The sequence below is a fragment of the Hypanus sabinus genome, chromosome 28 (genome assembly GCF_030144855.1).
Source record: "Hypanus sabinus isolate sHypSab1 chromosome 28, sHypSab1.hap1, whole genome shotgun sequence".
In the NCBI taxonomy this organism is placed as follows: Eukaryota; Metazoa; Chordata; class Chondrichthyes; order Myliobatiformes; family Dasyatidae; genus Hypanus; species Hypanus sabinus.
In genome coordinates, this window is record NC_082733.1 from 37,738,201 (window position 1) to 37,753,473 (window position 15,273).

Below are 15,273 nucleotides of genomic sequence, written 5' to 3' on the forward strand. Positions count from 1 at the left end.
TTTGAAGAGATTTGGTATGTCACCAAAGACACTAGCAAATGTCTACAGATGGACTGTGGAGAGCTTTCTAGCTGGCTGCATCACCATCAGGATCAGAAAAGGGTGCAGAGGGTTGCAAACTCAGCCAGCTCCATCATGTCCTAAGCACTGAGGACACCTTCAAAAGTTCATCCATCAGTAAATACCTCCATTACCAAAGACATTCCTTCTTCTCATTGCCACCATCAGCTAGGAGGTACAGGAACCCGAAGACACATACCCAATGTTTTAGAAACAGCTTCATCCTCTCCACCATCAACTTTCTGAATGGACAATGAACTAACCCATGAAAAATACCTCACTATTTTTGCTCTCCCTTTGCACTACTTATTTAATATTTACATTCTTATTGTCATTCTAAAGAGTTCCAAGGAGGTTCACTGAAGTGATTCCAGGAATGAAAGCTTCATCATATGAGGAGTGGCTCTGGACCTGTACTCACTGGATGTCAGAAGAATGAAGGCGAATCTAATTTAGAACTATTGAGTGTTCAAAGGCCTCAATAGAGTGGATGTGGAGAGAGGATGTTTCCTAAGGTGGGGGAGTCTAGGACCAGACGATACAGCCTCAGAATAAAGGGATATCCATTTAGAATGGTAATGAGAAAAGAATTCTTTAGCCAGAAGGTGGTGAATCTGTAGAATTTATTGCCACCTGCAGCTGCGGAGGCCAAATCTTTACATATATTTAAGGTAGAAGCTAGTAGATTATTGATTAGTCAGGGTATGAAGGGATATAGGGAGAAAGCAGGAGATTCAGGCTGAGAGATTAATGGATCAGCCATGATGAAATGGTAGAGGAGTCTCAATGGGCCAAATGGCCTAATTCTGCTACTATATCTTATGGTCTTAAGGTAATTTGTAGCTTTTTATGTATTGCACTACACTGCTGCCACATAAGAACAAATTTCTTGACTTGTATCAGTGATATTAAATCTTATTCTGATTTTGCTACATAGTACATGGTACCAGAGGAAAGCCTATTTTGATGCGCAACCCATAACATGTCACTGGAAGTTTTCTTTGTAGAACTTGAAGCCAAAATGCTCACACTGGGCCTTGATTGTTTTAGCCAGAACTGGAGAGCCACAGAAAAAAACATGGACCTTTCCCTTCTTCTCTTCTGCAACCCTTTGGAAAACCTGGAAGTTAAAATCAAAATGCTATTAGTGCACAGGCAAATCATAAACATAAGAGATTCTCCAGAGCAACACACACAAAATGCTGGAGGAATTCAGCAGGTCAGGCAGCATCTATGGCAATGAATAAACAGTCAACATTTCGGGCTGAGACCCTTCATCAGGACTGGAAAGGAAGGGAAAATGTCAGAATAAAAAGGTAGGGTGAGGGGTGGAGGGGAAGGAGAACTAGCTAGAAGTTGTTAGGAAAAATCAGATGTGTGGGAAAGATAAAGAGCTGGAGATGAAAGAATCTGATAGGAGAGGAGAGTGGGCCATGGGAGAAAGGGAAGGAGGGGGGGAACCGGGGGATGTGATAGGCAGGTGAGGAGAAAAGGTAGAAGACTAGAGTGGGAAATAGAAGAAGAGGGAAGAGCGAGGAGAAAAAAATTACCAGAAAGAGATGTCAATGTTCATACCATCAGATTGGAGGCAAGCCAGATGGAATTTGAGCTGAGAGTGGTCTCATCATGGCAAAAGAGGAGGCCATGGACCAACATGTCGGAACGGGAATAGGAATGCAAATCAGAATTAAAATGTTTGACCATGGGGAACTTCTGTTTTTGATGGATGGAGTGAAGGTTCTCAACAAAGCATTGTCCCATGTTAGTCAAGTCTAACCAATGTAGAGAAGGCTGCATCAGGATACAATCTTAACAGATTTGCAGATGAAGTGCTGCCTCCCCGTGAAGAACTGTTTATGGCCCTGTTTGGAGGTGAGGGAGGAGGTGAATGGGCAGGTGTAGCATTTCTGTTGCTCACAGGAATATGGGCCACCATGTCTATGGGTCTGGACAGATGTATGGACGAGAGAATCATGGACAGAGCGACCCATGTAGAAAGCAGAGAGTGGGGGAGGGGGAATAAAGATGCATTTGGTGGTAGGATCCCGTTGAAGATGAGGGGAGTTATGGAGAATGATGTGTTGGACGTGGAGGATCATGGGATGGTAGGTGAGGTCAAGAGGAACTCTAACCCGGTTAAGGCAGTGGGAAGATGGGATGAGTCTCTCTGCCTCTTGTCCTTCTAGTTTTTAGAAGTGGTGGGTAGTGGTGTTGTCTGAGCAGTCTTGGTGAGTTGTTGCAGTGCACCCAGTAGATGGTACAAATTTCTGCCACTTTGTGTTGTTGGCTGAAGTCAATGAATGTGGATGGGTTGTTTATCAAGTGGGCTGCTGTGTCCTGTATGGTGCAAGCTTCCTGAACGTTGGTGAGGCGGCACTCATCCAGGCCAGTGGAGAGTGTTCCACCAAATTCCTGACGTGAGCTTTGGTGGCCAGGTTTAGGGAATTAAGTGGTGAGTTTCTCACCAAAGCATTCCTAAGTGGGGACATCATCAAAATACTTTTCAGGTGCCAATGATCAGGGGTCTATTCCTGCTGCTCTCTGTAAGGAGTTTGTACATTCTCCCTGGGGCTGCATGGGTTTCCTCCTAATGCTCTGGTTTCATAGAAATATATAAAATAGGTGCAGGAGTAGGCCATTCGGCCCTTTGAGCCTGCACCACCATTCAGTATGATCATGGCTGATCATCCAACTCAGAACCCTGTACCTGCTTTCTCTCCATACCCCCGATCCCTTTAGCAAGGGCCTCACTAACTTCCTCTTAAATATAGCCAATGAACCGGCCTCAACTATTTCCTGTGGCAGAGAATTCCACAGATTCACCACTCTCTGTGTGAAGAAGTTTTTCCTCATCTCGGTTCTAAAAGGCTTCCCCTTTATCCTTAAACTGTGACCCCTCATTCTGGACTTCCCCAACATCAGAAACAATCTTCCTGCATCTAGCCTGTCCAATCCCTTTAGAATTTTATACGTTTCAATAAGATCCCCCTTCAATCTTCTAAATTCCAGTGAGTATAAGCCTAGTCGATCCAGTCTTTCTTCATATGAAAGTCCTGCCATCCCAGGAATCAATCTGGTGAACCTTCTCTGTACTCCCTCTATGGCAAGAATGTCTTTCCTCAGATTAGGGGACCAAAACTGCACACAATACTCTAGGTGCGGTCTCACCAAGGCCTTGTACAACTACAGTAGAGCCTCCCTGCTCCTGTACTCAAATCCTTTTGCTATGAATGCTAACATACCATTTGCCTTTTTCACCGCCTGTTGTACCTGCATGCCCACCTTCAATGACTGGTGTACAATGACACCCAGGTCTCATTGCATCTCCCCTTTTCCTAATCGGCCACTGTTCAGATAATAATCTGCTTTCCTGGTCTTGCAACCAATGTGGATAACCTCACATTTATCCACATTAAATTGCATCTGCCATGAATTTGCCCACTCACCTAATCTATTCAAGTCACCCTGCATCCTCTTAGCATCCTCCTCACAGCTAACACCGCCGCCCAGCTTCGTGTCATCCGCAAACTTGGAGATGCTGCATTTCATTCCCTCGTCTAAATCATTAATATATATTGTAAACAACTGGGGTCCCAGCACTGAGCCTTGCGGTACCCCACTAGTCACTGTCTGCCATTCTGAAAAGGTCCCGTTTCCTCCCACTCTTTGCTTCCTGTCTGCCAACCAATTCTCTATCCACATCAATACCATACCTCCAATACCGTGTGCTTTAAGTTTGCATACTAATCTCCTGTGTGGGACCTTGTCAAAAGCCTTTTGAAAATCTAAATATACCACATCCACTGGCTCTCCCCTATCCACTCTACCATCTACATCTTCAAAAAATTTTATAAGATTCGTCAGACATGATTTTGCTTTCACAAATCCATGCTGACTTTGTCCGATGATTTCACCTCTTTCCAAATGTGAGGTCATCACATCTTTGATAACCGACTAGCATTTTCCCCACCACCGATGTCAGACTCCCTGGTCTATAATTCCCCAGTTTTTCTCTCCCTCCTTTTTTAAAAAGTGGGGTTACTTTAGCCACCCTCCAATCCTCAGGAACTAATCCAGAATCTAAGGAGTTTTGAAAAATTATCACTAATACATCCACTATTTCTTGGGCTACTTCCTTACGCACTCTGGGATGCAGACCATCTGACCCTGGAGATTTATCTGCCTTTAATCCCTTCAATTTACCTAACACCACTTCCCTACTAACATGTATTTCCCTCAGTTCCTCCATCTCACCAGACCCTCAGTCCCCTACTATTTCTGGAAGATTAATATGTCCTCCTTAGTGAAGACAGAACCAAAGTATTCAATTGGTCTGCCATGTCTTTGTTCCCTATGATCAATTCACCTGTTTCTGACCTACATTTGTCTTGACCAATCTTTTTCTTTTCACATATCTATAAAAGCTTTTCCTCCCACATTCCTATGGTTTAGGCTTATGGGCAATATGTTGTGGACATGGTATATTGCTGCTGGAAGCATGGTGACGCTAATGGGCTGCCCTCAGCACATTGTCGGATTATGTTGGTTGTTGACACAAAACAACGCATTTTGCTGCATGTTCTGATGTACCTGACAAATAAAGTTAATCTTTAGACAAATTGTGTACTGCCTTAATGACTACAGTCCAATAGCACTTACATCTATTGTGATGAAATGTTTTTGAGAGGTTGATGATGAAACATTATCTCCTGCCTGAAAAGCAATTTGTCTACCAGAGCAACAGGTCCACCAGCAAATGCCATCTCACTGGCTCTTCCCTTAACCTTGGAACATCTGGACAGTGAAGGTACATACATCAGGACACTCTTCATTGACTGCAGCTCGGTATTCAATACTATCATCCCCTCAAAGTTCATCAGTAAGCTTCAAACCCTCAGCCTCCTTACGCAATTGGATCCTCAATTTCTTCACTTGCAGGTCCCAGTCAGTTCAGATTGACAACAACATCTCCTCCACAATCTGCATCAGCACAGGTGCACCACTGTGTGTTTAGCCCCTTGCTCTACTCACTTTATACTTATGACTCTGAAGCTAAGCACAACCCAAGGTCGTATTTAAGTTTGCTGATGACATCACTGTCATTGGTCGAAACAAAGCTGGTGGTGAATCAGCATACAGGAGGGAGACTGAAAGTCTTACTGAGCGGTGGCACAACAGCAACCTCTCACTCAATGTCAGTAAGACTAAGGAACTGTTTATTGACTCCAGGAAGAGGAAACCAGAAGTCTATGAGCCAATCCTCATCAGAGCATCAGAGGTGGAGTGGGTCAGCAACTTTAAGGTCCTTGATGTGATCCTCTCAAGGGTTCTGTCCTTGGTCATTATGAAGAAAGTACAGCAGTGTGTCTACTTCCTTAGAAGGTTTCAAAGATTCTCCATGACATCTAAAACTTTGACAACTTCTATAGATTTGTGATGGGTGGTTTATTGACTTGTATCACAACCTGTTCTAGAATCACCAATGTCCTTGAATGGAAAAAGCTACAAAAAATAGTGGACATAGTCAGTAAAGCTCTCCCAGAAACTGAGCCCATCTACACAGAGCACTGTTGCAGGAGAACAGCATTCATCACCAAGGACCCCTACCATCCAGGCCATACTCTCTTCTCACTGCTGCCATCAGGAAGAAGGTCCAGGAGACTTAGGACTCACACCACCAAGTTCATAAACAATATTGTTCCTCAACAATCAGGCTCTTGAACCAAAGGAGATAACTTCACTCAACTTCTCTTGCCCCATCACTGAACTATTTCCACAACCTGTAGACTCACTCTCAGGAACTCTTCAGTTAATGCTCTCAATGTTTATTGCTTATTTATTATTTTGATTGTACTTAGATCATTTGTTGTATTTCGCAAGTTGGTTGTTTGTCCATCCTGGTGGGTGTGGCCTTTCATTGATTCTATTACGGTTCTTGGATTTATTGTGTATGCCCACAAGAAAATTAATCCCAGGTTTGTACATGTACTTTGAACTTACAACACTTCAATTCAGTTCTGATGGAATCTTCTTTAAATTCTCCAAGGATCTCACTGACATCCTGCCAACTTTGTCCACAGTAACCTGATTCTCTGCCTGTTCCACACATTTCATTTAACAACTGGTCCACAGTGTGATAGGAATCCAAGTTGCTGTCAAGATATCAGCAGTGCAGTGTAAAATTGCAGAGCTTGCTTCAAAGCTTTCTAATGGGTCATTTCCATGCCCTGATCTAAACTATTGTCAACAATGTACATACCTTGACCCATAAAGATTCAAGTTTATTTATGACACATGCATCTAAATAAGCAGGGAAATGCATCTTTTTTTTGTTAACAACCAACACACCAAAGAGTATGCTGGGGGCAGCCCATAAGTGTCCCACAAATTCTGGTGCCAAAGAGCCGGAATACTCTTACACATAAACGAGGTGCAATATGAATCTTGTACCCATTCAGATCTGCAAAATCTTGGGAACAATTTTAGTAAAAGGACTCCATTAGCATCAAGTCCTGCACGATCAGAGGGAAGATACACTTTAAAAATAACATTTGCTTGCATCATCTGTTTCTCTTCTGTTTACTGAGGTTTAATCCATAAATATGAATGTTTACAAGGTCAGAAGAAGCCAAAGGCAGATGGCAGAAAGTCGTAGAGCAGAGATCAGGAGCAAGGGCATCAGTTTAAACCTACTTGGAATGCAATTTCCAAAAATTCCACTCCAAGTAGAGGAGTCATGGTCACATAGCAGTCTGCGTAACACTACTACTGTGCCAGCTGTAAGATTGGGGTTTGATTCCCACTTATGTCAGTAAGGAGTTCATGCATTCTCCCCATGACCACATGGGTTTCTTCCCCCATTCCGAAGGCATACACATAGGGTTACTGAGTTATAGACGTGCTATGTTGGTGCTGGAAGCATGGTGACACTTTTGCAGCCTGCCCAGCACAATCTTTCTGATTTGACTTGACACAAACAACACATTTCACTAGATGTTTTTATCTACATGTGATACGTAAATCTGAATCTATGTTGCATCAAAAGCATGGTGATGCTTGCAATCTAACCCCAGCACATCCTCTAAAAAATCCTGGAGCCCCATTCAATTAAAAGAGGATTTGATTCTGTGCCTGTGGACATAATTTTAAACTGAATGTAAAAGAAAATGGAAATCAAAATATTAGTGGGAATTTTTAGTAACCGTAAATCTGCAGCGCCAATCCAAAGGGTTTGGAGGATACAGGAAGGGATGAAATATGGGGGGGTATAGACAGGATTGGCGCAAGCAGGCTTCTTCCAGAGGTTGGCTGAGACTGGAATTAGAGATCATGGGTTAAGGGTGAAAGGTGGAATATTTAAGGGGAATGTGAGGGGGAACTTCTTCACTCAGGTGATGCAAGTGTGGAATGAGCCGCCTGCAGAAGAGTTGGATGCAGGTTCAATTTCAACAGATCAGAAGTTTAGGTAAATACATTGATAGGAGGGGTATAGAGTGCTATGGCCCAGATGGAACCAGACAAAATAATAGTTCAACACTGACTAGATTGGCTCCTGAAGGTTGTTATAGACAGGGGTAGTGATGAGGACAAGCTCCCACTGCCTATTAAATCCTCCCAATGGCATGCAACTCAAATAGCCTCTGACAACCAAGTCCAGCTTCTCGCCTTCACATGTGGCCTAGCTAGTAAGTCTGGTGGAACCATTTCTACTGGCAGGATAAGGTTACTGGTGGCTTAAGACCAGTCACTTCGGGCAGATAGGGTGTGCAGATGGTTACTGAGATGGATGGATGAAGGTTCACACTAATCACAAATACTAACACTGACAAAGTAGGATGAGTTTCTAGGGGCATTTCATTGTGATTTGACGAGATCTAGGGTTAACTCTGAGGTCCAAATGGGCTACTCCTGCCTCTACATTACCATGAAAGGCTCTGGACATGAGAATTCAGAGGCAAAGGTTCAGTCTGTTTCTCTCTTGAACCACCTACTGCCCAGGCTTGAACTCCAGCTGGGCTGAAGCAGACACTTACTAATGCCCAGTTCTTCAAGGACCCAAGTTTGAAGATGAAAGTTGTACTTTCTTCAAAACAAACCAAATGAAATTGCTGTCAGCTCCTTCTCAGTTCCACAGGATTTGTGGTTAGCCACTAACCACAATGAGAAAAAATCCAAGTGGGTATTATTAAATATGCATACACCACTAATAGAATTGCCACAGAGACCCCTGTGGGAAGTTAAAAGGCAAGGTTACTGCCTTTGGTATTGAGCAACTGAGGGTTTTACAACATATTATTAAAATATCTCTTAGCATAACTTTTTCTTTGCAATTCATTAGAGGTTGTTACTGTGAAACATGCATCATTAGATTAAATTGCTCCTAAAGCGTTTGATACACCTCTCACACCCACATAATGGCTGACTGAAATCGATAGCACAAAGGGAAGGTAGGTGGGAATGAAAATCAATTGATTTACGGCTCAACAAGAGCACAATCAATGTGTCACTCTGTCATAATCTAAAAGCTCTTTTTACAGTTGTTCTGTAATTTAAGAAGCCGTGTAAAGCATCTGTGTTATAAATTATTTTTGATGTGTCTGTTCAACACTTTGCCTTTTGAATGCAAAGAGCTGTCCAATACATTAAATTCCCAGAGGTAACAATTACCATCTTACATAACCAAATTAGTATTCTCTTCCTGTCCCCTCCTGCTCCTTAATATCACTCCTCTGTAACGGAGAGATACAAACTGAACTTGCTAGAAGGTGGGGTTTGGATGTTGATGCTGTAAACCACTTCACAAACACAGCGAACCCCACTCTCTCCAACCCACATACTACAGACTAGCAGTTTTAAAAGGCAGTCTTCAAAGGCGAAGCTTCAAAAAGGTGGCATTCATCATTAAGGACCCCAGGATACGTCCACTTCTCACTACTACCATCAGGGAGGAGGCTGCATGAACCTGAAAATACACACTCAACATTTGAGTAACAGCCTCCGCTAACAGGTTTCTGAATAGACCATGAATACCACCTTGCTATTTTTGCATATATACAGTATATATTGTATGGTAATGTATAGCACATTTTATGTATTGCATTGTACTGCTACCACAAGCCAATACATTTCACAACATGAGTGAATCTGCAGATGCTGGAAATAAATAAAAACACAAAATGCTGGCAGAACTCAGCAGGCCAGACAGCATCTATGGGAGGAGGTAGTGACGACGTTTCGGGCCGAAACCCTTCATCAGGAGTGAAGTAACATGGGATGGTCAAGGGGGGATAAGAAGTGGGGGGAGGGATAAAGTAGAGAGCTACGTATGTCAGTGATAATAAACCTGATTCTGATTCTAAACAATAGCCAACTGCTGCAAAAGTCAATTCTAGTAGAGACACTTCCACCTTATTTTGTCTCCTAAATTATCTTTTCCCTGTTGCACCGTTATTTTCATAAAGTTATGGAAAGAAACATTAAAGAAATGTCTAACAGCTCAGGCAACTTCGGTTCAATCCCCGATCTTGGATACTCTTGCTGTGGTGTTCAGCCGTCTTCCCTGTGAGCATGTGCGTTTCCTCCATGTGCTCCCGTTTCAAAAGGTGTGCAGATTGTGGGGTTAATTAGCCCGACCCATGACCATGTGGGTTTCCTCCAGGTGCCCTGGTATCCTCCCGTGTTCCAAAGATATACATAGTCACGTGGGTGCAATTGAGTGGCGCCGGATCATTGGGCTGGAAAGGACTGTGACAGCTCTAAGTAAGGAAATAACATAAAATATAATTGTCCCTACTAGTAGAACCATTTAAGGTAATTTTCATTTGTGCCACTGTGCCGAAAAGATTCCTCACAGCAAATGCTACTGCTGATTGGCCACAATGTTGGACAAGGGTGGTAACACCAGCCATTTATTCTTCACCCTGATTGCCCGCAACTGAAGAGAAAGCTATAAGGCAACATTGTTTGGATGTTATGGTGAGCTTAGTATCTCTCGTTATATAAATCAACTTGAAGTTCAGAACATAGATAGCCTCTTCTTTCTACAGAACTGATCCCAATTTACACTCTAATGATAAGTCACCAACCTTGGAATTGGAATTGCGATTGGAATATTATTGTTGCATATACTGAGATACGGTGAATACTGTTCATTCAGATCAGATCATTACACATTACATAGAGGTAGAACAAGGTAAAAGAATAACAGTGCAAAATAAAGTGTAATGGCTACAGGAAAAGTGCAGAACAGGTAAACAATAAGATACAGGATTATAATGAGATATATTGTAAGGTCAAGAGTTCGTCTTTTCGCACTGGTGAGCTATTTAAGACTTTTAACAGTGGGGGAGAAGCTGTCCTTGAGTCTGCTGGTATGTAACTTCAGGGTTTTGTATCTTTTGACCAATGGGAGGGGGAGAAGTAAGAATATCCAAGTTGGGTGGAATGATGGGTCTTTATGAAGCACTCACTTGGTGTACTGTGAGCTGTTTTGGGCCCCTTATCTTAGAAAGGATGTGCTGAAACTGGAGAAGGTTCAAAGGAGGTTCACAAAAATAATTCCAATATTGAACGATGCTTCATATGAAGAGAGTTTGATGGCTCTGGGCCCGTATTCACTGGAATTCAGAAGAATGAGGGGTGATCTAATTGAAACCTATTGGATGTTGAATCTCAATAGTATGGATGTAGAGAGGATGTCTCCTATGGTGGGAGTATAGGACCAGAGGACACAGCCTCAAAATAGAGGGGCATCCTTTTAGAACAAAGATGAGGAGGAATTACTTCAGCCAGAGAATGGGGATCTGTGGAATTCTTTGCCACAGGCAGCTGTGGAGGCCAAGCCTTTATAGATTCTTGATTACTCAGGGCATGAAGGGATACGGAGAGAAGGCAGGAGATAGGGGCTGAGAGGGAAAATTGATCAACCATGATGATGAAATGGCTAAGCAGACTCAATGGGCCAAATGGCCTAATTCTGTTCCTATATCTTACAGTTTTATGGGTGGGGTCTTATGCTGGTTACTTAAATGATGCAGTGCGAAGTACATATAGACAGAGCCCATGGAGGGAAGTCTGGTTTCCATGATGTGCTGAGCTGCATACACAACTCTCCAATAATCCATTGACAGTGTTTCTGTTTTTACTGGTACTGCTGAGTATTTCCAGTATTTTCTATCTTAATTTCTTTTAAAGCAGATTTCCCTATAGAAATGAAATTGGGGAGATCAAAGTAATGTGCCCTGGGCTATAATGTAAGCACGGTAACTGTGCTGGTATAGGGAAACCAGAACCCAGGGCCCAAACCAACAGCAACAAACAGGAGCAGAATTCTCAAAAGACTCCAGCTCCATGAACTTATATTCAAGACAGTGGAGAGAAGCTGTAAATGAATTAAAATTAAAATGAATATTCCTTTAGCTGAGGGGAGGGTGTGAAGTGGGGAACAGAGATGTTGTTTGAAAGGCAAAAGGACAAATGTGAAATTAAATGTAACTGCAATGAGAAAAGTGGGTCAAGACCAAGGGTGCAGATTTGCCAATACATTGACCTGATAAGGGAACCTGACGGCAAGGACCACCTCAACTCCCATCTTCACAAACTACCCTTCTCCCTACAGAATGGAGATGAGGAAGAATTTCTTTAGCCAGAGCATGGTGAATCTGTGGAATTCATTGCCATGGATGGCTTGGGTGGCGGGGGGGGGGGTGCAAGTCATTGGGTACTTTTAAAGCAAAGGTTGATAGGTTCCTGATTAAGTAACAGTGTCAAAAGTTACAGGAGCAAGAGAAAGGGGTTGAAGGGATAATAATGGAATGGTGGCGCTGACTAAATGGGCCGAGTGGCCTAATTCTGATCCTATATCTTATGATCTCTTCCAGAAGGACCACAACATTGCCCTAAGGTTTGGATGCCTCAATGACTCAGAGAGCTATGTTGGCTGGAGTCAGGGCCTTGCGCTTTAGCTCTTGGTAGGGCTACCCATGCCAAAAAGATCAAAAGGTAGAGGCCAGACTAAGAGTAGTCCACTGCTCCTCAAGGTTCAGGGGTTCAGCTCAGAGCTAACATCTGTGGCTGGTCAAAAAACAGTTACGGAAACAGCAATGCAGAATCCCTCTATGTCTGTGTGAGAAGGTATGGACAGGGAGATGGAGGTGCTGCCCTAAATGTCAGTGGTGTAACAGATAATAAGTAAGTCAGGAAGTCTTATGGACTAAGCTTTCAACAGACCCACACCACCTTGACAGATTCCTCTGCTCTAGGACAAAGAGGGGGAGGTGGAACAGAACGTGGGATTAAGGAGATATTTGAGAGAGAGCTCAGAATCATACAGGAGGACAGTGTAAGCAGATTCCACCAGGCTCAAGGGCAGTTACTATTCCATTGTCAACACTTGTATGATAAGATGTACTCAACTTCACAAATCTAAATCGTTGTGATCTTACACTTTGCTTTCTACCTGCACTGCACTTTTTTTTGTAGATGTTACGCTTTATACTGCATTGTTTTAGATTATATTGCTGCAAGGAAATGCACTGCATACAGTGACTGCAGCAAACCAAGTTAGAGAATTGTAAGTTGCTATTTCCCTCAGAAGTGTTTGGAGTGCTGGATGGCTGGATGGAGGGCCAATAGGAAATCTATTTTCTCTGTTCACTGATGACACCATTTTCTCTCACCAAAACCATTTGGCTCTTTGTTGCTACCTTTGTTCACTGGTTTATTATTGTCACATATACCACCATGTATGGGGTGTGCATGGAGGGGAGGCACCTTTGGTGAAGGGGCTTTGTGCTGTCTTTACGACAGTTATTTAGTTTATAATATTTTCGCTTAGTAATTCATTCAATAGTATTTTCTAGTTAGAATTAGAAGTGTTTAAAGTGTATTCATTGCATGTAAAATATATCGGCATGCGATGACGTCACATCCGGTTTCGCCGCGTCTTGTGGGAAAACACCGGTTTGAAATTAGCGCGAGGGTGGGGGCTTTCCACGAGGCTCACCGGAGCAGAAGCAGTTTTGCAGGCATGAGAAATCACAGTGAGAGCAACGCTGTAAGTTAATAGATAATCGATATATTGAACTAAGATGTTAATGCCGATCCTGTTAGAAGTAACGACGGTAGATAATGTTTATGCTTTCGTTAGTTAAAGAATCGCGGATAGTTTGCATGGAAGTGTATTTAAAGTAGTCAATGGAGCAGGTAAACTCTCCCTGTATACTGCACCTTAGTGTAATGTAGTTATAGTCACCTTTGCAAGTATTTACACTTGAAATGTGATATTAAGGAAGGAACAAATACTGTATCAATCTTGTATTGTTTTATCAACAGTTTTCACCATATGTTAATGTGAAGAGTGAACAGTAAATGGTTAATCTTACTGCGATCTGGTTTGCATTGGCTGTGGTTTATCCGGACGTTAAATTCGGCGTTCGTTACACACGAAGGAGAACGTTACAGTGAAAAAGCGGCATTATCAGGTGTTTCAAGTGCTGCAATGTCAGCTCAATCCAGCATCAAGTCGACGCCGCCCAGCGACAGGGGCAGTAAACCGACATCAAGTAAGCCCACCCAGGCGTTATCAGGTGTTCCAAGTGCTGCAATGTCAGCTCGATCCGGGATCAAGTCGATGGTGCCCAGCGACAAGGGCAGTAAACCGACATCAAGTAAGTCCACACAGGCAAGAGCCAAGGCAGAAGCTGCCAAGGTGCGACTGCATTACGCCAAACAAGAAGCAGTTTTGAAAATGAAACTGGCCGCCAGAGAAGCCGAAAGGGCCGCCAGACAAAGAGAAGAGGCCGCCAGAGAAGCCGAAACCCAGTTGGAAATGGCAAAAATATCGACAGAGTTGCAAGTGCTGCAGCTAGAAAGAGAAGAAGAAGCTGCCATGGCGGAAGCAAAGTACATAGAAGAAGCTGAAGGGTTGCGTGATCTGACCGAAGTAAGATCTACTTTAGAAAGGACCAGACTGGAACGCACAAGCGACTATGTACAATCTCAAATAGATAGGCAGGCTCGTCTCCCCTCTCCATATGTATTCGATAACTTCCCCAGCTACGAGGAACCTCAGAGAGTCACGATTGCATCACATCCATACGAGGAAGGAAATTTACCCTCACGGCTCCGTGATGAAGTCAAGAATGAAAGAACCAACAACGCTCCTTCACCCCCACAACAGGACGGCGGGGAGGGAGAGGTTCACTCCAGGACAACAATTGTCAGCTCTAACTGTAAAGAAGTTTGCGGTCAAACTCAGTCAAGCCGTTCTTGTTCCGAGATCTGCCTCACTGAGGTGTACCCTAAAGAAGCACAACAAGACATTACCAAGCGTAAAGTAACCGACGAGACGCTAGGTCAGTCAGTTTTTGTTCAAACCGAGCACGGAAACAAACTTGCACAATCAGCTCAAGATACCATTTCTTTAAAACCCAAAGACACCAAGGTCTTCAGAGATGAAGCAAATAATGGGGTTGCCCCATTGCCTATCAGAGAACCATGCCAGCGCTCACCAGATAACAAAGAGCAGGCAAACAGTTCACGTCCTTACGGAAAACCTGGAAAAGGAAACCTGAGATGCAGCAACACACCCGATTGGCCCATGAGGTACTGTGCACCCTAATGGCAGAAGTCACAGCCATTATAAACGCACAATCATTCCTACCTGTGTCTTCTGACCCAGAAAACCCCTTTATACTTTTGCCATCAACGCTCCTTACACAGAAGGCAGGAGCACCTCCTCCACCAGGAGACTTCTCAGACAAGGATTTGTACACAAAGCAATGGAGACAAGTCCAGGCTCTGGCAAATCAGTTCTGGCCTCGCTGGAGACAAAAATATCTACCTTTGTTGCAACAGAGACAAAAGTGGACAGAACCCCGAAGGAATCTTCAAGTTGGAGACTTAGTCCTGCTCAGGGACAAGCAAGCCAACGGCCAGAATCACTGCTACATTCCCTAACGAGGATGGACATGTCAGGAAGATCGAATTGAAGACTACCGACCAAGGCGATGTGAAAATTTACCAAGGGCCAGTTACAGAAGTTATTCTACTTCTACCCAATGACTGATTAAGAGACTAAGTTTTGTACTCTGCTCATTGTGACCTTACGAAGGTCAAGCGGGGAGTGTGCTGTCTTTACGACAGTTATTTAGTTTATAATATTTTCGCTTAGTAATTCATTCAATAGTATTTTCTAGTTAGAATTAGAAGTGT

General features: G+C 43.2%; 1 protein-coding gene across 1 annotated transcript in view; it reads right to left on the bottom strand.

The window, feature by feature from the left end:
- Positions 1–495: 495 nt before the first annotated feature.
- Positions 496–15,273, bottom strand: part of nox5 (NADPH oxidase, EF-hand calcium binding domain 5) — a 78,973-nt gene continuing 64,195 nt past the window's right edge. Inside the window, exon 16 of the mRNA XM_059952453.1 lies at positions 496–1,180. Within this exon, the coding sequence (XP_059808436.1) occupies positions 1,046–1,180 (135 nt within the window). The 3' untranslated portion in view covers positions 496–1,045. The remainder of the gene's footprint in view (positions 1,181–15,273) is intronic.